At 33.4% G+C, this 23,946-nt stretch overlaps 3 protein-coding genes, 1 long non-coding RNA gene, 1 other non-coding gene and 2 pseudogenes across 5 annotated transcripts; 6 read left to right on the forward strand and 1 right to left on the reverse strand.

Moving 5' to 3' along the window:
• The first annotated feature begins 2,546 nt into the window (after positions 1–2,546).
• On the forward strand, positions 2,547–4,815 carry LOC133688168 (SPX domain-containing protein 1-like). The gene is made up of 3 exons (XM_062107568.1): positions 2,547–3,049; positions 3,572–3,698; positions 4,139–4,815. The coding sequence occupies exons 1-3, from the start codon at positions 2,753–2,755 to the stop codon at positions 4,576–4,578; spliced, it is 864 nt and encodes a 287-aa protein (XP_061963552.1). The 5' UTR covers positions 2,547–2,752; the 3' UTR covers positions 4,579–4,815.
• A 158-nt stretch (positions 4,816–4,973) lies between these two features.
• TRNAR-CCU (transfer RNA arginine (anticodon CCU)) lies at positions 4,974–5,046 on the forward strand. Its single transcript has one exon. It is a non-coding gene; the product is annotated as a tRNA-Arg (tRNA).
• Positions 5,047–6,910: 1,864 nt separating this feature from the next.
• On the forward strand, positions 6,911–7,868 carry LOC133688270 (probable carboxylesterase 6; annotated as a pseudogene).
• Positions 7,869–8,384: 516 nt separating this feature from the next.
• LOC133688482 (uncharacterized) lies at positions 8,385–9,217 on the reverse strand. Its single transcript, XR_009841160.1, has 3 exons — positions 9,050–9,217; positions 8,870–8,978; positions 8,385–8,749 (listed from the first exon to the last, which is right to left on the reverse strand). It is a non-coding gene; the product is annotated as an uncharacterized LOC133688482 (long non-coding RNA).
• A 542-nt stretch (positions 9,218–9,759) lies between these two features.
• On the forward strand, positions 9,760–15,430 carry LOC133689543 (DEAD-box ATP-dependent RNA helicase 15). Its single transcript, XM_062109432.1, has 12 exons — positions 9,760–9,919; positions 10,062–10,182; positions 10,330–10,430; positions 11,040–11,212; positions 11,310–11,541; positions 11,645–11,763; positions 12,641–12,697; positions 13,177–13,361; positions 14,090–14,234; positions 14,334–14,417; positions 14,502–14,565; positions 14,982–15,430. The coding sequence occupies exons 2-12, from the start codon at positions 10,067–10,069 to the stop codon at positions 14,990–14,992; spliced, it is 1,287 nt and encodes a 428-aa protein (XP_061965416.1). The 5' UTR covers positions 9,760–9,919; positions 10,062–10,066; the 3' UTR covers positions 14,993–15,430.
• A 1,843-nt stretch (positions 15,431–17,273) lies between these two features.
• LOC133688271 (uncharacterized) lies at positions 17,274–18,094 on the forward strand (annotated as a pseudogene).
• A 1,801-nt stretch (positions 18,095–19,895) lies between these two features.
• Positions 19,896–23,746, forward strand: LOC133688272 (probable polygalacturonase At3g15720). The gene is made up of 10 exons (XM_062107698.1): positions 19,896–19,952; positions 20,133–20,261; positions 20,379–20,516; positions 20,605–20,751; positions 20,856–20,882; positions 21,980–22,187; positions 22,390–22,471; positions 23,058–23,166; positions 23,274–23,393; positions 23,489–23,746. The coding sequence occupies exons 1-10, from the start codon at positions 19,896–19,898 to the stop codon at positions 23,744–23,746; spliced, it is 1,275 nt and encodes a 424-aa protein (XP_061963682.1).
• Positions 23,747–23,946: the final 200 nt, after the last annotated feature.

The raw sequence follows: 23,946 nt of genomic DNA on the forward strand, positions 1-23,946 counted from the left end.
AGATACATGTCATGAAAGTCTGATAATTAAATAGAAAGAAATTTAACATTAACAAACTAAACTAAATAAAAAAAGTAAAAAAAAAAAATTATGGGTTAACCCGTCAAACTCGGGATCCGTGTCATGAAAATCTGATAACTAAATAAAAAAATTTAACATTAACAACTAAATTTAAAAAATATTAAAAGAAAAAAACACAGAGAAAAAAGCAAAAAAAAATTAAATAAAAATTGCGAAAAAACAAAAAACAAAACGAAAAAGAAAAAAAAAGACAGCTCAAAGTATTTTAGTATATGTTATTATTATTATATTATTATTATAAGTATAATTATAATATATAAGTTATATTATTATAATTATTATTATAATATATAAGTACAGGCGCAGGGAAAACACTACCTAAGTTTAAGTGAGTGTAACTACAACACCAGACCTAATAGCCTTGGATATGGGTCTGACTGTAAGGTCGTGTCATAAAAATTTGATAATTAATTAGATTAATGAAAAAGAAAAAAACCAACAGGAAAAAAATAAACTAATGAAGAAAAGGAAAAAAATCTGAATTAACTGGGTTAACGCTTTAACCCAGGTTAACCCGTCAAACCTAAGATTTGCGTTATGAAAATTTGATAACTAAATAGAAAAAAACATTGGCAGGTTAAATGGGTTAAACTAGGTTAACCCATCAAACCCGGGATACGTGTCATGAAAGTATGATAATTAAATAGAAAGAAATTTAACATCAACAAACTAAACTAAACTAAATGAAAAAAATTAATTAAAAAGAAAAAAAGTACAAAAAAAACTCACAACTACTAAATTATATATTATAAGTATAATTACAATACATAAATTATATTATTATAATTATAATTATAATTATATAAGTTATCAAGTATAATTATAAAGTGGAGAGCGCGGGGAAAGCTACAATGCTTCCCTCATGTCTTTTAGAGTATTACTTAGTAGGATATTTATTTTGTGTTATTTAAATTGTTCCATACAAAACTAAGTTGTTTCGTGACATTTAAATTTTAGTTTTAGATGGGTTTTGTTTTAGGTCTCTGGTTTATGATCCGACATGGGTTTATTAGGGTTGTCTAATGATACTATTTAAATATCTATGTGCTGGAAATTTTGACATCTTTGTTATTTGAATAAAATTAGAGTGTTTGCTTAAAAGCAACATCTATCTTTTTGTTTATAAAAGAACAATTAAAGCTATCAAGGTTCCTAGCATTCTTTGTATACTTGTGGTTCGTGGTTCACATAGTCAATTTTTTTTCACAATTTAATTTATAGTTTTTTAAGTTTGTTATTTACTTCATTGTAGATTCAAGAGTCTTTATTATTTAGGTTTGTGATTTTTTTCAAATGGACTCGTGAACCCTTAAAATTAAAACAATTAGGTAAATTTTGAAAAAGTGATGTGTATGATATATAAATATCGTTGAAGTATCATTTAAGTGATGAGATAACAATTATAATATTGATATTAAACGATGACATGACACTACTAACATGAAAATCAATCTTGGAGGGCAATTTCCCTTTATTTATTTATTTATTTTTAATTTTTTAAAATAAATATAAAATTCAATTAAAAAAATAGTCTAGCCTAACCTAATAAACCAATAGTTCTCTTATTATATAGTCTAATTTTTTTAATTTATATTTTTCAAAAAAGCAAAAGAAAGAAAGAATTGTTAGAAAATTTTTATTTTGCTATAAAAAATCAAAACCATAATTGATAATAATCATCTTAATTTTTTATATTTTTGATAAAAATATTGCTTTTATTTTATTTGATCAAAATATCCTTAGCAAATTATATTTACTAACTAAAAATTATATTTATTCCAAAGAAAGAGTTAATATTATTACAAGCTTTAGTTAAACTCGATGCTTGCCATCATAAACAAAATTCAAGGTAAATGTAAATGACAAAAAGTTGACTGCCAAAGTACCCTGGCAGCTGGCGAGCCTTGACGGCTTGATAGGCCCACGCACGAAAGAATATTAACCAATGAAAAGATAAGGGATGATTGTAAATAAATCCCCTTTCCATAATCACATTTTTAATTTACTGATTTTAAAAATAATTTTTTAAAAATAAAAAATATATTATTTTAATATATCTTTAAATATAAAATATTTTAAAGCTATCACAATTTCAAATAACTCTGGATATGACGCCCGCACCATGAATAAATACCTCCAACGTGAGTCATGGCCTGGAGCGTATCTCGAAGAAAGTAAGTGGCTAGAAGCAAGCCGGTGATACATCAAGCTATAAGGTCCTTCATTTTGGTCTGAGTGAAATCACACAACACAAACCCCTCGGACAACCCCCATTGGCAGACATAATTTACTTAAATTTTTCCTGATAACTGATAGGAACAAAATTGATTAAAATCTAATAGTTATAGACTAAAACTGGTTAATCTCGAATGCCGGGGACATTATTGAAACCTAAACTATAGTTTAGGGATCAATATATCGTCTCACTCTGAGGAGAGAGGATATTCGAATTCTTTCGAATATTCTATCCTTCACTATTTGATTCTCACCCGCATTTTCTCTCTCTAACCAATAAGCAGCCACCTCTAATATCTCTCTCATCATTGCCTCTCGTAATCAACAAATCAAATCCCTAATTACAATCACTAATCGGTAATCTCACGAGCAATTAACGATAATTCGACGATCTTGTCTTCTCCGGCCGCGGTGATCAGGTGCGGTGAGGAGCAGAATGAAGTTCTGGAAGAGCTTAAGTAATTTAATAGAAGAAACGGTGCCGGATTGGAGAGATGAGTTTTTATCTTATAAAGACTTGAAGAAACAGTTGAAGTTAATTTATCCTAAAGATGGGGATAAGCCGCTGAATAAACGGCCCAGATTGGATGATGATCAAATGGACGGTGGGGATGGCGATGGCGGTGAGGTGGAGAAGGAGGTGATTGATTTTGTTAGGGTTTTGGAGGATGAGATGGAAAAGTTTAATGCTTTTATTGTTGAGAAAGAAGAGGATTCTGTTATCAAATGGAAGGTATAAATTTTTATTTTTTTTTCTTCTCTGTTTTTTTTTTTTTTAAATTAATTTTGTTTTATTTTTTTGGTCTTGATTTTTATTGATATCAGATGCTTAATTTTTGTTTATCTTTTATTCGAATAATGTGTTGAATTTTGGGTAGAAATTAGAATTGTGTTTTTTTTTTCGATTTTTATGGATTTGCCAAAGGTTATTTGCAAAAATGAAATGCAAAATTATTTAATGAGGCTGGATTATACTCCCTCCTTTGCTAGTGGGAGCGAGTAATCAGGAATATTGAATAAATTTTTGGGGTTTTGAATTGGATTTTAGAAGATGAGGAATCGTGTGTTCTGTGGTTGATGTGGAATTGAAAGTGATTCGTTGACATGAACATAAATAAGAGAATTTTATGAACTAGAAATGCATTGTTTTTTTACGGAAGTGGTTGGATTTGGGAAAACGTGGCTGGAATTGATTTTATTCTAATTGAATTGTGTTTTTTTTTTTTTTTTGGTTTTGGTTGTGCTTGTCATGCAGGAGCTACAAGATGGAGTAGAGAAGGCGAAGGATTCGAATGAAGAGCTGATGAGAGTAGGGAGGGAGATAGTGGATTTTCATGGAGAGATGGTGTTGTTGGAGAATTACAGTGCCCTTAACTACACAGGTACTTGTTTCCTTTTTCTGTGGTTGGTGAAGCCCCATGATCTGTGTGGATTAAACACGATGGGCAGTTTTTTCGGTGACATGGTTAATGCTATGATAAATGGCTTACAAAATGACTGTCTATGGCTAATAAGAACACGTATGTTATAATAGTAGCAACCATTTTGTTGAGTTGACATGATTATGGAGTGCCATTTGATAGAAATTGATTAGGGTGGATGCAAGCTGCTGATGGCAAAATTGTGACCCAACTTTACCCAAACTTATATAGAAGTCTCTAATATTTGCGTGGATGAGGGTCGCTTAATTAATTGGAGGGAACAAAGAAACTTACTACCGAGGCAGCTACATATCGTAAACCGGGCTTAAGTTGGCGAATTGAATGGAAGTTTTTCTGATTCAACAACTTGAAATTATTCTTATGAAGTATTCTGTGTGCAGGGCTAGTGAAGATATTGAAAAAATATGATAAGAGAAGTGGAGCTCTGGTTCGCATGCCCTTCATCCAAAGGGTAATGCAACAGCCATTCTACACAACTCATGTACTTACCAAGCTTATTAAGGAGTGTGAGGCGATGCTTGATCGAGTTTTCTCTAGAAATGAACCATCAGTCTCACCTCATGCAACTGAGGTAGAGAGCTGTGACAACAAAACTTCAAATGCAATTGCAGAGAGGTCACTCAGAGTTCCCAACGAACTCCCAGAAATAGAATATACGGAGAGCATGTACGTGAAACCAACACTGTCAGCACTTCGTGTCTTGAAGGAGATTCGGAGTGGAAGTTCGACTGTAAACGTGTATTCATTACCCCCTTTGCAAAGCAATACTCAGGATGGGGATTGGAAGAAAGTTACTGTCTTGGAACAAACGGCCAAATAGACTTTGTTCTGTTTTCGAGAAAATCAGAATTGCTAACTCGTTAATTTTTCCTTACCTATATTGTACACATGGATTGGCAGTGGTGTGCTTAAGCCATAGCTCTCTGTATCACTCCGTTTTATTTTTGTAAATTCTTGAATGTTGGAATGATGCCCTATTAGTTCTTCTTTATGGAATATAAATGTGGCTGTGACTGTTATGTTCTTGACAACGAAATAATCATATCATTTTTATCCATCCTGTACTTCATATCTCAGAGACGATGGCTGTTTCTTTTAAGAACAACAATGTGAATCTCTTATCGGTGGCATCTGTCAAGACTTGTATGGTATTGGTTGTTTTGATTGTGTGTGTGTGTGTATATCCATATATTGTACTGAGGGTATTCACAAGCTGCGCCTGTAGCTCAGTGGATAGAGCGTCTGTTTCCTAAGCAGAAGGTCATAGGTTCGACCCCTATCTGGCGCGAGCGTTTGTTTCTTTTATAAACCTAATCAGTTTCTACCAAAAATACATATTGTAAATATTTGAGGAGTGTGGATCTACTGTTAAATATGTTTTTAATGATATTATAACTGAATTTAAAATATTTTATAGAATTTTATGTGTTAAAATGTTTTATAGTAAATAAATCAAATTTAAAAATTTACTGTAAAATATATTTTATTGATTTTTTTTTTAAAATAATTTAGAGTTCTTTTTTAGTTAACTTGTTGTTTTAAGACTTATTAATTTGTATGATGCTATTGAGGATCAAAATTTTTTAAATGTAAAAAAAAAATTAGATTTAATAAAATTTTTTGACATTGTTATTAAATTTAAAAATATAATCACTTTGAAAATTTTATTAATTCATTAAGATATATATTTTTATTAATGTATCTCTTATTTATCTTAGTGAATATAAAATTTCTAACTAGATTTATTGTTTCTATTAAAAAATATATATTTTATGATTGTTAAAGTAAATTAATAAAAATATCAAAATAGTTTGTCCATAATTTATGTATAATTGAAAACTAAAAAAATAGTAAATGTAATAAAATTATTTTTAAAATCTATTTTATTAAAAAAAAGTTTTGAATTGATTTTTCATGAGCAATTTATTATTTTCACATCAGATACATAATAATTGAAAAAAATATTAAAATTTAAATAAAAACTTATAATAGTACTCAAGAATCATATCAAAACTAAAACACAAATTCTAGTATATTTTTTCTGAGTGTGAGAAAAAAAACAAGAAAAAAAAGAAAAGAAGAAATAATAAGTTAGAAAAAGGGCTAGGCTTATCGCCTGCTCAGTAGTAGTACGTCAGGTGCGCACGTCTAGCATCGCTTACTTTTTTTTTAATTATTAATATTAAGAATTAAAATACAACGGTATCTTATTAAACAAAAGTGTGATATTGTTTTTTTATTAATATTTTTTTATTATTTTTGAGAAGTATCATGGTCATCCGATAAAAAGGGTTTTTATTTTTTTAAATGAACAATTTTAAAACCTAAAGGTTATGATATTTAATTGCAGAGTTCATCATTTAGACCTTCAACTTAACGTACATGCATATTAGACCTATAAATGGGGATATTCCCACTCACAAGGAAAAAAGGAAGGGAGTTGGACAAAAAAAAGAAGAAACTTGAACAAAAATTAAAAAGGAAATGAATTGACAAATCTTTTTTTTTTTCAATAACCTCATACAAACTAATCAATCAAATATTGATTAATAAGTAATTAAAAAAGAAAACTGCTCTTCTGCTCATAATAATAAGCTTGTTTAGAACGCTCAATGTCTCAAAATCTGTAATGAACATATTAGGTTTTACCCAGATTTAGTTTGTGTGAATTTCATTCAAAGGCAATCTTCAAAATATTCTATGTTCTTGAAATCTCAACCTCAAAGGTAAGAAACATGTTAATGAATTTGGCTCTTGTTAATGCCCTTTAGATGACCAACCTAATATATATATATATATATATATATATTTTTTTTTTTTTGGTGTTAGCAGACATGACAGTGATGACACCTTCTAGTCACCTCAGAGCTTGATGCTCTTCAACGGTTTTTGTCTGAAAAAACAGGTTGAGAAGCAATACCAAGTAGAGCCTTAGGCAGACCATACACATCTGAATAACACTGACTTTTCCTATTTATTTTTTGAAAAAAGCAATCTGAACTACCTAATCCTAGACCCAATTTTAATTTCACGAGAATGCATATTTCAATGAATTTTTTAAGCATAGTTTCAACATCATGATATCAGCTTATATGTCATTAGTTTTCTGTTAACCAATGCCTCTACATGTGACCAACCTATTCCTCCTGACTCTGACTTTGCACTTTACTATTACTTATCAGCATAGCCATATGATCCTTTATATCCCAACACTAGTTCTCCATTGCTTTGTGTGAAACATCAGGGCTTAATCACCTATAACCAAGATGCTCATTGTTGCAGAAATACCTGGCTTCTTGCAAGTTTTTTCTGATGGGATGGTAAAACGGTTTGCCCCAGAAATAGTGCCTGCCTCGGCGGAGGAATCGTATTCCAATGGATTAAAGTTCAAGGACGTGGTCATTGACTCGTCTAAGCCGATAACTGCAAGGCTATTCCTTCCTGATACTCGGGGTTCTGCGAGTCAGCTTCCTGTTGTGGTTTATTTTCATGGTGGTTGCTTTTGCTTTTGCTCAACCACATGGTTTGGGTTCCATCATTTTCTTGGAGACCTATCTAAGGCATCTCAGTCCATTGTCCTATCTGTTGACTATCGTTTGGCACCGGAGAATCGCCTTCCAATAGCTTATGATGACTGTTCCAGCTCACTTGAATGGCTAAGTAACAACGCGAGCTCTCAACCTTGGCTTAAGCAGGCTGATCTTTCTCGAGTGTTTCTCTCTGGAGACAATGCTGGAGGGAACATTACACACCATGTTGCTATCAGAGAAATGAGGAGTAATACTTGTCAGGTTAAAATCAAAGGATTGATGTTGATTCATCCTTGTTTCGGGAGTGAGAAAAGGACCATGAAAGAGACGGCTGAAGGGGCAGCAAGAGATGGTCATGAATGATATGTACATCTGGGGTCTAAGTATACCTGAAGGATCAAATCGTGATTACTTTGGCTGTAATTTTGAGATGCAAGATGTATCTGCAGCTGAATGGAGTGAGTTTCCAGCGGTTATAGTTTTTGTGGCTGGCTTGGATTTCTTGAATGAAAGGGGAGCAATGTATGCACACTTTTTGGCAAAAAAAGGGGTGAAAGAAGTGAAGTTGAAAAAGGGGTGAAAGAAGTGAAGTTGGTTGAAGCTGAGGGGCAACAGCATGAGCGAGTTCATGAAGAGCCACTAGCATCTCAGACGGGTGTCACATATCATATGTGCCTGCTGTCAGCAGCCAGGAAGCAAATCATAGAAATTGCAAAAATACTAGTATAGTTTGGAGTTGGTAGCCATGTAAGAAGTTTCAGCATGAAGGATTCTCTATTACTGCTGTAATGCTATCGTAATAAATATTGCGATCAAATGTATACCGATAAAATGTGATTCTAACGATGTAATCATTGTAAATAACTGAATTCCAAAATGGTTTTTGACGCATCGTATTAGAAAGAATTAAGGTTTTTCAAATCCTAAAATCTTTGTTTCAATACATTCTGAAATTCAATAATTTTTAAATATATTTATGAAAATAAATTGCAAACTGCCAGAACTAATTTAGTTATGAAAACAACCTCCTAGTTATATCCTGTTGATTGAACTGGGTTTGTAGACTACATTAACAAAATTTTAGTCCGATTCAAATCGATCAAAAGTTTTGTCTATTTAAAAAAAAAAAAAACTTATCAGCAGTTTCAAGAAATACCAGAAGATCTCATGCAAATTAACAACTATGGACCTCGATATAGAAAAACAAGATATCTGCAGACATCCTCATCCACAGCTGAACGAACCGATACAGAAACAGTCAGGGAGAGCCAATGCTGGACTAATCTTAACCATATGAACAAATTCAATACATGACTGCATGCATATATATATATATATATATACATGAATACCTCCATCCAATTGTATCACACACGTTGCTTCTGCTCATCGAAAGTGCTCATGACACCACCAATGAAGTCAGCTCCATTGTAATTCCCACACAACAGTTCCTTTCTGCCTCTGCAAGATAACTCAGTAGTTAAAAAGTGATCCATGCATTTGTTCCCATGATCAAGAACTAATAAAATTATACGACGGCCCTTGACCTGCAATGAGCGTTGGAATCAAGCAGTTACCTACCCACAAAGCCACCATGAATCAGCAGCTTTAAATTGACCATTGGAAAGATCAGCAGAGTTCGCTCCACTACCTTTGCACTGAGAGCACAGAGAAGATCCTGCTAATTGGACTTCAAAACAAAAGTATTAATCACTAACTACATATTCTTTTCCACTACAATTCTAAGATAGGCTAGCTTACCATTTCCATCACAGTCAGCACAAATCACACTGTTCGGTTTCGAGTTTCCATTGCTTGGTGCAGCCTGTCATCAAGCATTAATAATCAGACCAGCCGATACAAGTAAGCTATGCAAATTTTCCCTACACAGTCTGACTAATATTCCATCATGGAAACTTTAGAGTGGTATATAAGCGAGGCTTTTGATTTCTAAACAGGAAGAAGGGTCTAACCTTGACTACAACACTGCAATGTCTAGCAGTAGAAAAGATGGTGGGCCTTCGTGCCATAAAATGAGAACTCTAAGCCCATTTTCTTTGCAAAGAGATAAAACAGAAATCGGTTTTCTTGATGGGTTGGGCTTCTTTAAATTCAAAAATTAGCTTTGTATAAGAAGATAATTTCTGAGATTGTGATGCCTTGCTTTTAAAATATATATTTTTAATATACTAAAATATTTTTTTTTAATTTTATTTTTGAAGGTAATACATTAAAATGATCCAAAATTATAAGAAAAAATTAATTAAAAGTAAGTGTGGTATAGATAATAATTTTAAAATATAGACAATAATTTTTCAAAAAAAAAAACAAGTGTAAAAAGATTATAAAAGGAGGATAATTTCGAGAAAAAAGCTCAATCGAAATTAACTACAAGTCACAGGGTCACTGTAGTCAACGCAAAAAATCTCCCTCCCACTCTCCCTCCACAGTATAAAGACACTCAGAACCACAGAACCCTAATCACTCTCTCCTGCCGAGGTCTCCGCTTTGGTCTTCATTTTCCATCTCTCGAAAGGAAATTCTTTTCTTTAAATTTCTCGCTAACCTTTTTCCTTTGCAGCAAACCCTAACCCTAAACCCCAAATCCTCTTATTTATTTTACTTTCACAGGTACTTCCTCTTTCCTTCACTCTATCTAACTCTCTACTCAATTTCACTGCAAAACCGTAATTAATCACTTCAATTTTAGTTTTCTTTCAAAAACCCTAATTTTCTTATCACTAACTTTGAGATCTATATTTGTTTGCTATAGATATCATGGGAGAAACAAGAGACAACGACACTTACGAGGAGGAGCTTCTAGATTATGAAGAAGAAGACGAGAAAGCACCTGACTCCGTCGGCGCTAAAGTTAACGGCGAAGCCGTTAAGAAGTGAGTATTCATTTTGTGTTTAAAGGCTGTTTTTTGTGGATTTTCCTGGAGATTGTTAGATCTGTAGTAAAAGTTTTTGTCTGTGTATTTGAGCTGGATTGTTTATGGGTTTTGACATATGTGGTTGTTTTATTTTTGGGTGTATAGAGGATATGTTGGGATTCACAGTTCGGGATTCAGAGATTTCCTTTTGAAGCCAGAGCTTCTTCGGTCTATTGTCGACTCGGGTTTTGAGCATCCTTCTGAAGGTAGTCTATTGCTTTGTACTTCTATTTTGTTTTTAATGTACCGTTTTATTTTCTAGTTTTAAAGATTTTTTTAAAATTATGTTTATGTTTATTTTTCAACAAGTTTGAAAAGTAAAATGTAAATATTTTGGTGGTACGCATGGTTTCAACACCTCAGAAACTCTAATGGTGCAAGGTTTGTTGTCTATGTTTTTTTGGAGGATTTGGAGTAACTTACAAGTAGATAGATTTCAGTAATTTTCTGAAGTTGCATATCTCTTCATGTAACTTTGTTTTTCCTGTAGTCTAATAAATGTAACTGTGTCCGTGGATGAAGTCCATGTTTTGTAAATTCAAGCATGCATAGCTTCAAATTTTAATTTTCTTGCTTTTATCTTAATGCTGAGCACTTTTCTTTACTGAATTTGTAGCTTTGCAAAAGTTATTTGATGTTTTTTTTGCCCACCTAAGTCATTGTGGTGTTTAACTTTTCAGGTAATATACAATTATCACACTCTTGATTTTGGAGCTGTATTCTGCTATGGTAAACCTTTCAATTAAAGGATCCGAAAGGTTATGTTTTACTTACCAAGGGTTCCTTCCGTACAATTTTCTTTGGTAATTCATCAGTGCAACATGAATGTATCCCCCAAGCCATCTTGGGGATGGATGTCATCTGCCAAGCTAAATCTGGAATGGGAAAGACTGCTGTTTTTGTTCTTTCTACTCTTCAGCAAATTGAGCCTACCTCTGGACAAGTTATTGCCCTTGTTCTATGTCACACTAGAGAGTTGGCTTACCAGGTATCTTTAAGTTACCAGTGTATTACTTAACCTTTGCTCCATATTGGAATATATGAAGATGTTTTCCCTCATTTTTTGGCTATTCTTTTCTTTATAGATCTGCCACGAGTTCGAGAGGTTCAGCACTTACTTGCCTGACACCAAGGTTGCTGTTTTCTATGGTGGGGTCAATATCAAAACTCACAAGGATCTACTGAAAAATGAATGCCCTCATATTGTTGTTGGAACACCTGGAAGAATCCTGGCACTTGCTAGAGATAAGGACCTTTCTTTGAAGAACGTCAGACATTTTATCCTTGATGAATGTGACAAAATGCTTGAATCACTCGGTAAGTTTTTATCCTAAGACCTTCACCCAAGATTCTTGCTCTCTCCATGTTTGATTGGATATTGATATCAAGCTTGCGGATGTTTCTTGTGATCTTTTTGCAGACATGAGGAGAGATGTTCAGGAGATTTTCAAGATGACTCCTCATGATAAGCAGGTTATGATGTTTTCTGCAACGCTTAGCAAAGAAATCCGCCCAGTTTGCAAGAAATTTATGCAAGATGTAATGTCCTATGACCAGTTATTCTTGAATTTAGAAGTTTTTCTTTTTTAATAATGCCAGATGTCACTGTGAGTCTTCCAGTTATTTAGATCCAGTCGTCCATCTAGAAGGTCAATAAGTGGTCACTTTTTCTGAAAATTGTGTTTTGATGTCTGCTGGGGCAGGTATCAAAGATGGGTGTGGCTATATGTCACGTTTTTATTTTTGAGTCTTTTTACATTTGTTAGGACATTGCTCCTTTTTTATTTTAGACTTTTTTTTTGGGGGGGGAGGGGGTTGCTGGGGAATGGGATTAGGTGTTGGGGGGGGGGGTCTCCTTTCTCTATGGTGATGTCTGTTGTCAAATAGAGTTGTATCGAGCTGCGGTGGCACTTCCTTGTTATGACTAAAAAAAGTATCTTCAAGGAGACTATTCAGATGGACAGGAATCTCAATTGAGGGGATGCGAATCCATCATTCATTTCCTTCTGGATATCATTATCTTCATGAAGGCTCCTAATATGATTCACAATGATATTTGTTGCTTTCTAAGAGGGGTGTGGCTATATGTTGTTTTTTTATTTTTATTTTTGTGTCTTTTTACATTTGTTAGGATATTGCTCCTTTTTTATTTTTGGGGGTTGCTGAGGAATGGAAATGCCATGGGATTGGGTGGGGGGGTCTCCATTCTCTGTGGTGACGTCTGTTGTCAAATAGAGTTGTATCGACCTGCGGTGGCTCTTGCTTGTTATGACTAGAAAAGTATCCGCAAGGAGACTATTCAGATGGACAGGAATCTCAATTGAAGGGATGTGAATCCATCATTCATGTCCTTCTGGATATCATTAGCTTCATGAAGGCTCCTAATATGATTTACAATGATATTTGTTCCTTTCAGCCAATGGAAATTTATGTCGATGATGAAGCCAAGTTGACCCTCCATGGTCTTGTGCAGGTATGCATTCAGATTTTATATGATGTTTTACATTGTTGTTAAAGGAGCAAGGCAACTCCAGGTTATAATGCTAGGGATGGGGTTTGAGTGGGAAGCTAGTGATGAGAGAGATGTGTTGAGAGATGAGATAGAGGTTAGGGAGGAGATCGAGGGGCTGGACAGAGCGGATGCTATGGAAAGAGGGGGTGGACAGAGCAGATGCTAGGGGGAGATGTAGAATGAGTGAAAAAGATGGGAAGAGGAGCCGAAGGCTTACCTTATGGAGAGAAAAGAAGGGTTTAGGTATTAAAGAAAGATAATGCACCCGTTCTGGCTTGTCACTGCTGACAGGCCGGGCTCTTTGTTAAGAGTTGTGTTCACCCTTTGCTTCTTTAGAACAGTTGCTCCACATGGACAACATCATTGTACCATAGCTCTCGTGACAACATTATTGTACCAGTTTATGGGGCATCTATCTGACTATCAAAATTGAAATGCAGCACTACATCAAACTGACTGAGCTGGAGAAAAACAGAAAGTTAAATGATCTTCTTGATGCACTGGACTTCAATCAAGTTGTTATCTTTGTTAAAAGTGTGAGCAGAGCAGCTGAGCTGAACAAGTTACTCGTGGAGTGTAATTTCCCCTCCATTTGCATACATTCTGGCATGTCACAGGAAGAAAGGTATGTATATCCTTCATCTGATATCATTAGCAACACTTCTTCAGTTGTTCGGAGTTGTTTATTTCCTTTCATTGTTGTATCTTACTGTGCTTTGCCTTTGGTTAGCTAGGTCTTCTGGTAACTATCTGGACTATGATAGTTGCTTTAATTGGTTTATTGGTCCTTTATTTTAATGTTGCTCTAGGGCCATTTGAGATTGGGCATGTTTTGACAGGAACAGCTTTGTTGCTTGAATCATTTTTTGGTGTTCAATTACATCTCGGTACCATTGTTGGGGATTATCCAGTATGATTTGTAAATGTAGTGTTGTTGGTTGCCTTTTCAAACACGGGGTGTGTAGTTTTGGGTGCATCATTTGAGCATCTAGATTATGCATAGATAACTTATTATTCTGTATGTGTTTGGTTGGTATTCTATACCATTTCTTTGGAAATGATTTGATTGTTTTATGGAATCTTCGTGGTTGACATGGAATTGAAATTTGCCTTGTTTTTCTCCCCTTCCATGGGTGGTATGTTTTCTTTTTAAAGGCCGTTTTGGTTTTATGACTTAGTTGAAAGTGATTCTTGCAGTTTTTGAATTAGAAACGAATTAGTTTGAGGGCATCCTACTTTCAATAATGTAATGCACTTCTGTTATAGCAGGTGGAAGATTTTTAGCATGTATAGTGTAGTTATAGTATACCTTTAGCAGTGATAAGCTATATGCTGAATGTATGCCATTTGCAGGTTGATGCGCTACAAGGGTTTCAAGGAGGGTCATAAAAGGATTCTTGTTGCCACTGACTTGGTTGGCAGGGGTATTGATATTGAACGTGTCAACATTGTCATTAACTATGACATGCCAGACTCAGCTGACACTTACTTGCACAGGGTAAAATCAATGGAATTTGCTTAACAAATTTGCTCAACATTGTCTTTGGTGAAATGTCACACTGGTCTCACTGTTGCTTTCTTGTCAAATCCATGACAGGTTGGCAGAGCTGGTAGGTTTGGCACAAAAGGCCTTGCAATTACCTTTGTATCATCAGCTTCGGATTCTGATGTTCTCAACCAGGTCTTACTATTTATCTTTTTTCATCAAATCTGTATTGTTTTCTTAAATTTCTTGCCTGTTCTAATTCTTGTTGGCTGATTGCAGGTTCAAGAGAGGTTTGAGGTGGATATAAAGGAGCTTCCTGAGCAAATTGATACATCTACATATAGTAAGTTTCCCATTTTATTATAAGTTATTAATACAGCCTCCCTGTTTCTTTCGATTTTCACTTTCATTTCCTGCTATTCTGAATTTTGACAACCGAAAGGACCTCAAGATTTTTTTTCTCTAGTGAATTTGTTTAATTTTTCAATGATTAACCAAAAGCAAATAAGAATTGACCTTGCTTGCCAGTAATCTTTTTTCCTGTTCATGTATTTTTTTGGATGGGGTCACAGCATGTAGTTCCTATTTCTTGTTTTGCCAATTGGTATTTTTTTAAAAATAAAATCCCCAAATTTCTGTGGGTGAATAGATATTCATGGCAGTGTGTTTACTTTTATTGCTTTCATCATAGAAACCTTTTATGGCTTAAGTGGAAGATGGCATTATTTGCTGATTGTTTTCAACCATTTTCTTTTGCAGTGCCATCTTAATGGAGATTCAATCCGCATGTAGATTTTGATGTGCTAGAGTCCCCCTTTCTATCCTATATGTTCTGCAAACTATGCTCTGCCTAATGCTCTTGTATTGGTGGATCTTACCCAATGATGTATGCAGCTTTTGAATTGTTGTAGCTTTCTGGGCTCTGGTTATTGGAGAATTAAGTAGAGTTTGCTATTATGGTGCATGAAACATCGTTACAACGGTATCTATATGCAGTATAACTAGTTTAGTTTTACAGGTGGCCATTTTATCATGTATCAATGTTCTAGATGCTAAAATTGAAGTATTTTTAGCACTGAATGCCTCATTTTGTCCAAGTGGTTTTGCTGTTTGTGTATTAGTCGAGCCTGGAAGGCTTTTGGTCGTTATGTTGAGGTTCGATTTATCCTGATCTAATTTTTATCAATGGCTCCTTATTTTAAAGGCAATTGTTGGAAGTTGTTAAAAATAGTAATTGTATAATTAAGAAGGGCTAACTTTTATTATGGAGTTAGCAATGCCTGCGTAATCAAAGTAGGTAAATGTGAGATGCGCCAGTAGATGTTCCTGAATTTGAATAGATGCATGATTCCTTGATAGATGAAGATTCCTGAATTTGAAATTGTCGTCTTGCATCACTGGGTTTTCTAGACATCTGATTTTACAGCAGACATTCATGGTCCGTGTGGTGATGTGCCTGCCTTCCTATCAGGGAGTGGATGTTTTTATCTTGTTCATATCAATATTTCTTGAATATTCCTGTCCCTGTATTTTCATCCAATCCAGATACAGTTTTCCATGGTAATTTGAAGGCCGCCTGTCAAACGAAGATTTGGTTTTGAACTCTTGAATGGTCCACACTCCCATCTGGAAATAATTATTACAGATTCGGCTTTCCCCGTCACTCTTAAAAGCTAGAACGTGGACAGGCTGTGGAGCATTAAGCACGGAACGTGATTGTGATTGAACTTGAGTATATTTTTAAAAGAATTTTTAGATTGTATTGGTGTGTTAATTTTAAAAATAATTTTTAAAAATTTAAAAAAATATTATTTTGATATATTTTTAAATAATTATATTTCTTAAGAACATGGAAGGTAAGAGGGTAAAAACAATCCAAAATACCATAATGAGATTTAGAACATCACCGCTCAAGGTCCAAAGCTAGAAATGAAGGCACTGAAATCTCCCTATTGCACATGGCTGCAGTTAACTATTACCATGTCTCATTGGTATTATAACGGAATTTCTTGTCCTGCATTCATTTGCTTGTAAAAGTTATGATTTTACATTCTATTGTCACATTCAGCAAGGTTATGTTCCAAGTTGCCTCTTTGCAATCATAATTATTAAATCTGGTATGAAAAATTTCAAAACTTGATGACCCAAGTTGAGTGTTTAGTCAAATTGACTGAACCCGAGTTGAGTTTTTTTTGTTAAACCGAACAAATCATAGCTGTTTTAATAAAAAAAAAGGCTTGTTATAACATCAGACTATTTTTAGTATTATATCCATGGCTAGTGCATCCATCTCAATTAGAATCTCCTCTCCAGCTCTACATATCAAGTTCATGGCCGATGCCATAACTCACATCAAATATCGCCTTATGAAGAAAACATTGAGAAAAAAAAGAAGAAGAAAATTACAACATATTAGTGTTTGATGTATCCAATGAAATCAAGGAATGGAATTTCCCCTTTTTTTCTCTTGTTTTTATGAATCAGGCATGAAATTTCCTAAGAATCTTTGATGTATAATGAGGTAAATCTAGGATAAAGAACAAAATTCAGGGGAAAAAATTCAATATCACCATGTATATATTGATGAGGCTATTCCATGATATTTGCCTCTTTTATTTTTTATGAATTAGGCATGAAATTTTCTAAGAATCTTTGATATATAATTAATGAAGTGTAACTAGGAGAAAGAACCGAAATCTGGAGTTATACATTGTCCAGTAATAATTTATTTCTGTACTCAGGATACCAAGCATATATATCCATGCACATATATAGCATAATAGTTATATTGATTCATAAAAAATCATGAAATTAAATTAATTAGGTATATACAAAATACATTAATGAGATAGTTTGTCCACTGCTTACAGAAGATCTAAAAAAGCTGTTGCCCATCAGATTACTGCTGCATTTACTTTAGTCCCTTCATTAATTAGTTAGAAAGATACATGATGGCAAGAAGTTCTTAATTTCAATACCATAATCAAGGAGCAGTAACCTTCATTTTCTATTCTTGTTTTCCCATGGAAGCTACTGTTATTTTTTTCACAAATGCAAGCTTTAGAACTTGAAATGCAAGCTACTGTTTTTATCAGCTTTTTTATCCTATGCATCGCTGTGTCTAGTTTCGGCATTGGACATAGCCAGAAAGCTTTTGATGTGGTTCTTTTTGGTGCCGTAGGAAATGGGCAGACTGATGACTCTGATGTAAATACTTCAGCTCTTTTTACATGCCTGCACTATGTTCTTAACACTCCTTCGCCCCTTGTTCTTGCTAATTAATTGAGGGGATTTCTCAGTCAGGATCGATTAACTATCGATTATGTGCATATTCAGGCCTTTTTAAAGGCATGGCAAGCTCTGTGAGGAGATCATGGAGCTCCTGGGGGATAAATATTTTTATTGAAGCCCGTGAAATTCCAGGGTCCTTGCAACTCCAGAAATATTATAGTCCAGGCAAGAAATTGTGAGGTCACACTGCCTGTGAAATTGACCTTGCTGTTTTAACCTGCATCAGGATTTGAGTTTTTTGTAATTTCTCAACTCTTGAGGACAGGTTCAAGGGAAAATCATCGCGCCCACCACCTTTCAGGCATGGAACAACTGTCACGCAGCTTACTGGATAGGCTTTGTAGGCGTGGCCAGTCTCAATATGCATGGGATCAGGAACCATTGATGGCCAGGGTTCGGCATGGTGGCCGAATAAGCAAGCTAACAACTTAGATGTGCTGTTTGCAAAATCTTTCCTGCTATTCTTTTCCCAGTTCATCAAGATGTTTATCACTACAAACTACTATAAACTCATTATTCTGTTAATCTTCAGGCCAATAAGATACCGTGCCAGAGCCCCGTTATCGTTTTTCAATTTCTAAACATCTTCATGTCGTGCAGCTCTTCATGTCCTGAGACGAGCTGACGGGACTGATATCTATAAACATCTTGGATCTCCCGGTAAACTTTATGAAATTCTCATATTCAACAATTAAAACACAACACATTTTTTATTTTTGTTCTTCACGTCATTTCTCTTATATATATATTTTTTTCATTTCTTTCATACATTGACTAACTTAAGCTTCAAAATTTTCTGTGTTAGAAAATAATATAAATCAATACTTGAAATCTTGTCTAATTATTTAAACTTTTGAGTTTGAAATGGTTTTTTGACATATCAGAATCTTATTTACTAATTGATCACAAGTTTAAATATCACTATCCTTATTTTTTTTGATAAAATTAAGTACAAGATAATAATGAATCTATGTAAATTTTAAGTTTAAAGAGCTTTCACTTAAAAATATATATTAGAGAATAATATAAATTTTATTTTAAAACCTCATCTAAAAACTTAATTTTTGGGTTTAAATAGTTTTTTAACACCTCGTTCCACAAAGAATTTATTATTTTAAAAACAACTAAGCTTAGACACAAAGCCCGTATTCAAGCCCACATATCTTGATCCAAAATCATAACTTATAAAAACCTAATTTTTATATAAAGTTTTTTAACGAATTTATAACTTCAATTATGAATAATGCTGAATTAATTATACAATGATGCCCAAAAGTAGGAATACTAGAATTAGAAGGGAAACTAAAATTCAATCAAGATTTTGCATGCAGATTTTCAAATTAAATATCTACGTGGATGAAAAAATATAACTCAAGTCATACATGTTCATGTTAGGAAATATTATACATAATATTCGTTTCTTTATCAAGTTCAAGTTACTTAAAATCCGCATATAAGATCTGTTCATCTTGAATTGTGCTCCCCTCTAATTAGTGATAATTAATATGATGTATTGTGTTAGTTTAATTTTAATCCTTTAGATTCTAATTATAGATGGTTAGGATGATTTCATATAGTTAATTGACTTTAAAATTAATTAAATTTATGTAATTTAATCATACTATATTTTTTTGATAATGTTAATCATTCTATATATATGCTAAATGAGAAACTTTTCCTTTAAATCAAACTGGATGTGTTAAAAAAGATTTCAAATTTATATAATCCCTTTTAAGTCACAACAACTATAGATTTTTTTCCTTTGGAACAAGATTCATTTCTTTAACTTTTATTTTTTTGTCGGTAAAATTTTTTAATTAGTCACCTTCTTCAAGATTTATCAATAAATTAAGAAGGGATGATGTCTTGAGATATATAATTCAAAAAGGGTTTTCAATCTTTTCATATAAATTATAAATTTACTACCGTTTTTCTCTTTAAATTAAAAACTCAAATCTTGTTTCCTAGTTACACCATTGTTAAAAAAAAGAAAAAAGAAATAATTAATAAAGGTACTTGTATTATATATAAGATGAACATGTAACCCAACAATCTGGGCTTTTAGGTTAAAAGTGGTGTCCATCCTCATGTAAGATCTCACAGATACAGACCCAAGGTGTCATGAGTCCAAGAGCGTCTTCCCGCTGCAGATCTCCCCAGCAATAACGTTATTACCTTCTGCGCTCAGGCTCTGAAAATCCATGCAAACATCATAAAAATCAGAGCGTACCTTACATAAACGGAAAATATCTGTCATTGGTAAAAAAGTAATAGAGTTGTGGTTGCATGCCTTGAACAAAATCCCGCTATAAAAAGAATCTGTTTACAGTAAGGTAAGATTGATCTTTAGTTGTTGGCCCGAAATATCCCTATATATAGAACATGAAGAAGTATACTGGGTATTCACTCTTGAGAGATGGTATAACAGTGTTACATTCAGTCAAGTTGATTCTATAAAATGGTGAGAAATTGCTGTTCTGTTGTTACGAATTACAAATGTTCTACAGGCATTAATAATTCCCACTTGTTTTTTTTTTAAATATATTCAGCTATACATATGAATCTATGATCATCTGTATACTTTTTTATACATGAGCTGAAACTTTTTTCCTTGAGCAGGAGTTGTTGCTCGCCACCGTTTTTATCTTTGGTATTGCTACATCTAATATTGGCTTCGGAGATGCCTCGAAGCCCTTCAATGTGTTGAGTTTTGGTGCCGTTGGAGACGGCAAAACTGATGATTCCCCAGTAAACACTCTAATCCCAATCTCTCTCTCTCTCTCTCTCAAAAAAAAAAAAAAAACTATCTTTTTTAATAAATGAAGAAGAGAACTTTCATTAACTATGACTGCGTGCATGGAAAAGGCTTTTACAAAAGCATGGGGAGCTCTGTGTGGAGCGAGTGGAGGCACACCAACACTTGTAATACCACCTGGCCGTGCATTTTCATTGAAACCTGTAAAATTTGAAGGTCCTTGCAAGTCCAACAGTGTTCACATTCAGGTATAAATGATACTTTACTTGAAAATCCTATCCTCAATTTACAGATTAATATAATTAGCTTATAGTTCTATATATATAATTGTCACAGGTAGCAGGGAACATTGTAGCTCCGAGCACCGTTGCCGCATGGGGTGGCTGTGGAATTCTGTTCTGGCTATGTTTCTCTAACGTAAACGGCCTGGTCCTGGATGGATCAGGCCATATTGATGGTCGGGGCTCACAGTGGTGGAATCATGTAATGTATCCTTTTCCAGTTTTATGTATGTATTATACTATCTTAATCTCAATTTTTAAGGTTTTCATAGAATTAATCAAGAATTAAGTTTTGCCTTTTTCCAGGGACAGCAGTGCAAGGCACCAGAAAAGGTACTCAATATTAATTTCACGAGGAAGAAACTCATGATATATTCAAGTAAAATTCATATTGAAAAATACTTATTTTAACCATAATTATAAGACTCCGTCGATTCATGGTCGGTCAGCAACCTAACCCCATTATTTTTACAAAAACAAAGGGTTTTTTTTTTAAATAAAAATAATGAAATGAAGTATGTTTTGTTTAAATTCAAAATGATGATAAAAAAAAACTACTATAAAATGAAATCTTATTTGGACTAAGCTGCACATCACCAAATTAACTCATTTTAACTAGATTAAAATAAACATAGTAACAAGAAATCTAAATCATGTGAGAAAACTATTATGCGTGACCACCGTAGATCAAGACACACGGTTTATTGTGTATTGTGTAGTAGATTTTTACATTTTTGAAGGCTTGAGTTGAGGGTATTTTTATCTTCATACATGAAGTGACACTATCATTTTGTTCTTTTATTGAAAAAAATAAAAGCCTTTGATGTAAGGATATTTTGATTTTTTTATATGTTTATTGGTAATTTTTTATATGTTTATTGGTAATTGAAAAATTGAACGGGGCACATTAGTCATTTTAATTTTAATTGTATAGTAATAAAACATAATCAATTAAATTTTTTATTTTATGCGATTGAATAACTTGATTTGCATTTATATCTTGATTTTTTTAATTTTGCTTTTGGTTATTATTAATGATTTTGTTTCATTTATTTATGTAAATGATTATCGATTTATTTAGTCGGGTATTAACTTTTTAATTTACACTTTAAATTTTTTTATGTTAAAAAAATATATTAAAACAATTTGCATATCTAATATTTTTTTATAAAAAAAATTACGGGTTAAATGTATAGTAAGTATTAAATTATGTGCAAAAATGGGTTAAATGTATAGTAAGTATTAAATTATGTGCAAAAATGGGTTAAATATATAGTAAGTATTAAATACTTCTCATTGTTGTTGGCTAAAAACAACTAATGCATGCACCCTCCCTCAGTAATTATTGAAGCCCGCCTGGTGTTGATTTTAAAGTTCTTAGTTTCTTACCGCAATACAGCCTAATTAATTACTGACAATTAATGTTGCAGGCTCTGCTCTTCAACAACAACAATAACCTTAAATTAAGTGGACTTAATGTTGTCAACAGTCCGAGGAGCCATGTCAACTTGAACGATTGCAAGGGTGTCTCTATCTCCGGCCTTAAAATCACTGCACCTGGAAACAGTCCTAACACTGATGGGATCGACGTGTCTTGTTCAAGCCATGTCAGCATAGTCGACTCTACCATAGGAACAGGTCATTTGAATTCTTCATTTCCTTACCTTGTTTTGTTTTATTTATTTATTATTATTATTATTATTATTATTATAGCATATAATTACAGGCACACACTTATGCATAAATTCAGATAAAGAAGTTATATTGTCCACGTATACTTGAAATATTAATTATTTCGTTACTTATAATATATTATTATTATTATTATTATTATATATAGGTGATGATTGTATTGCTATAAAGGGGGGCTGCTCCAACATCAATATTACTGGCATCAACTGCGGACCAGGTCATGGAATTAGGTTTGTAAAAAACCTGAATTTTATTTTGGAATTAACAAAATAAAAAATATCCTTTTAATCACGAAATGATAATTAACTTAACTATATATACATCTTTGAAAGAGGCATTCCAATAACTCAATTAGAATGTACAAAACGTTTAAAAACATAGTAATTAAACACTGCTAATGATGGTTGATCTGGTTAACTCAGGTTAGTTTAATTAAAATGATATTATTTTATATTTTTAAAAATTAAAATGATATTATTTTATAAAAAAAATAAAATCAGTTTTTATGAATTACAAATTCACATGTCGATTCTAAACTTATTTTTTTTTAAAATTATTTTAATTTATAAGAAAAACAAGTTAGCTGGATTCTGAATCAATCAACCGAACTAAATAGAAAATTTGATAACCGTGGTTAAAAGTACTAAAAACGTTGTTATCCTCCTATCTAGTAGCATGTTATCAGCCCCTTTTCCTTTCGTGTTTCCCCTGCTGTAAGAATTCTACCAAAATTAAATGTCATTTCATCCATAGATAATTAATCAGAGTTTGTATATAATTAACTACGTGACCTTTGCGATATGCATATGTTTTTAGCATAGGAAGTATAGGAGAGAATGGAGCTACTGAACAAGTGGAGGAAGTCCATGTGCGAAATTGTAACTTCACCGGAACTGAGAATGGAGCGAGAATCAAGACAGTCCCGGTATATAGCATCATCATCAACAACAATAATGCAAGAAATAAATAAATGATAGAGAAAATTCTTAACACAAAATATCTTGTTGATGTATTATGATTATTATTTTCCAGGGGGGATCAGGGTATGTTAGGAGGATCACATTCGAGCAAATAACGCTTAATGCAGCTGGAAGCCCTATTATAATTGACCAGCACTACTGCGATGGGAAGAAAGAGGGCTGCCCCGACCAGGTAAACTGATTCGCATTTTGAAGTTTTTGTATGTTTCCATTGGAGTTTTAAGAGAAATGCAAGCTTACACTCATGGAAAAACTGATGATCAACAGCCAAAGGCAGTAGCGGTGAGCGACGTGACATTCACCGGTGTCCGAGGAACATCTTCTGATGAGCAAGTAATCACGTTGGATTGTGCAGCAATAGGTTGCAATAACATTAGAATGGTTCAAGTCGCAATCACATCATCAGTTGCTGGGAAGCGAAGAACAGCATTTTGCCGCAATGCTCATGGAACATCCGTCTCCACAGCACCCGCGGTTCCGTGCCTCTCAGGGAGAGCATTTGCTAGGAAGTTCTTGACACATTGATATACAATTGATTGTTATTTGATGTATAGCTAATGTGGCTACTAAGCTATTTCTTTGGAAAGCTCCTACTGAGATGAGAAATCTTTGCTTTGATAGATAAAGGGAATGCTACCGAGCACCGACCAAATCTGGAAATTTGTTGCAGTCCCAAAACAAAACAAATAATTAATTTCTTTACAATTCTGATCACACGATGAACT

Source organism: Populus nigra, chromosome 3, assembly GCF_951802175.1.
Source record: "Populus nigra chromosome 3, ddPopNigr1.1, whole genome shotgun sequence".
Classification (NCBI taxonomy): Eukaryota; Viridiplantae; Streptophyta; class Magnoliopsida; order Malpighiales; family Salicaceae; genus Populus; species Populus nigra.

What these genes read in the sequence shown, in the direction of transcription:
- LOC133689543 (XM_062109432.1), top strand. Translation starts at nt 10,067, where the DNA reads ATGGGAGAAACAAGAGACAACGACACTTACGAGGAGGAGCTTCTAGAT. An exon ending in CTAGAGAGTTGGCTTACCAG is followed by an intron (nt 11,213 to 11,309) that starts GTATCTTTAAGT and finishes TTTTCTTTATAG; the next exon opens with ATCTGCCACGAGTTCGAGAG. An exon ending in ATTCTGATGTTCTCAACCAG is followed by an intron (nt 14,418 to 14,501) that starts GTCTTACTATTT and finishes GGCTGATTGCAG; the next exon opens with GTTCAAGAGAGGTTTGAGGT.
- LOC133688272 (XM_062107698.1), top strand. Translation starts at nt 19,896, where the DNA reads ATGAAGAAGTATACTGGGTATTCACTCTTGAGAGATGGTATAACAGTG. An exon ending in GCAAAACTGATGATTCCCCA is followed by an intron (nt 20,262 to 20,378) that starts GTAAACACTCTA and finishes TGCATGGAAAAG; the next exon opens with GCTTTTACAAAAGCATGGGG. An exon ending in GCTCACAGTGGTGGAATCAT is followed by an intron (nt 20,752 to 20,855) that starts GTAATGTATCCT and finishes GCCTTTTTCCAG; the next exon opens with GGACAGCAGTGCAAGGCACC.
- LOC133688168 (XM_062107568.1), top strand. Translation starts at nt 2,753, where the DNA reads ATGAAGTTCTGGAAGAGCTTAAGTAATTTAATAGAAGAAACGGTGCCG. An exon ending in ATTCTGTTATCAAATGGAAG is followed by an intron (nt 3,050 to 3,571) that starts GTATAAATTTTT and finishes CTTGTCATGCAG; the next exon opens with GAGCTACAAGATGGAGTAGA. An exon ending in CAGTGCCCTTAACTACACAG is followed by an intron (nt 3,699 to 4,138) that starts GTACTTGTTTCC and finishes TTCTGTGTGCAG; the next exon opens with GGCTAGTGAAGATATTGAAA.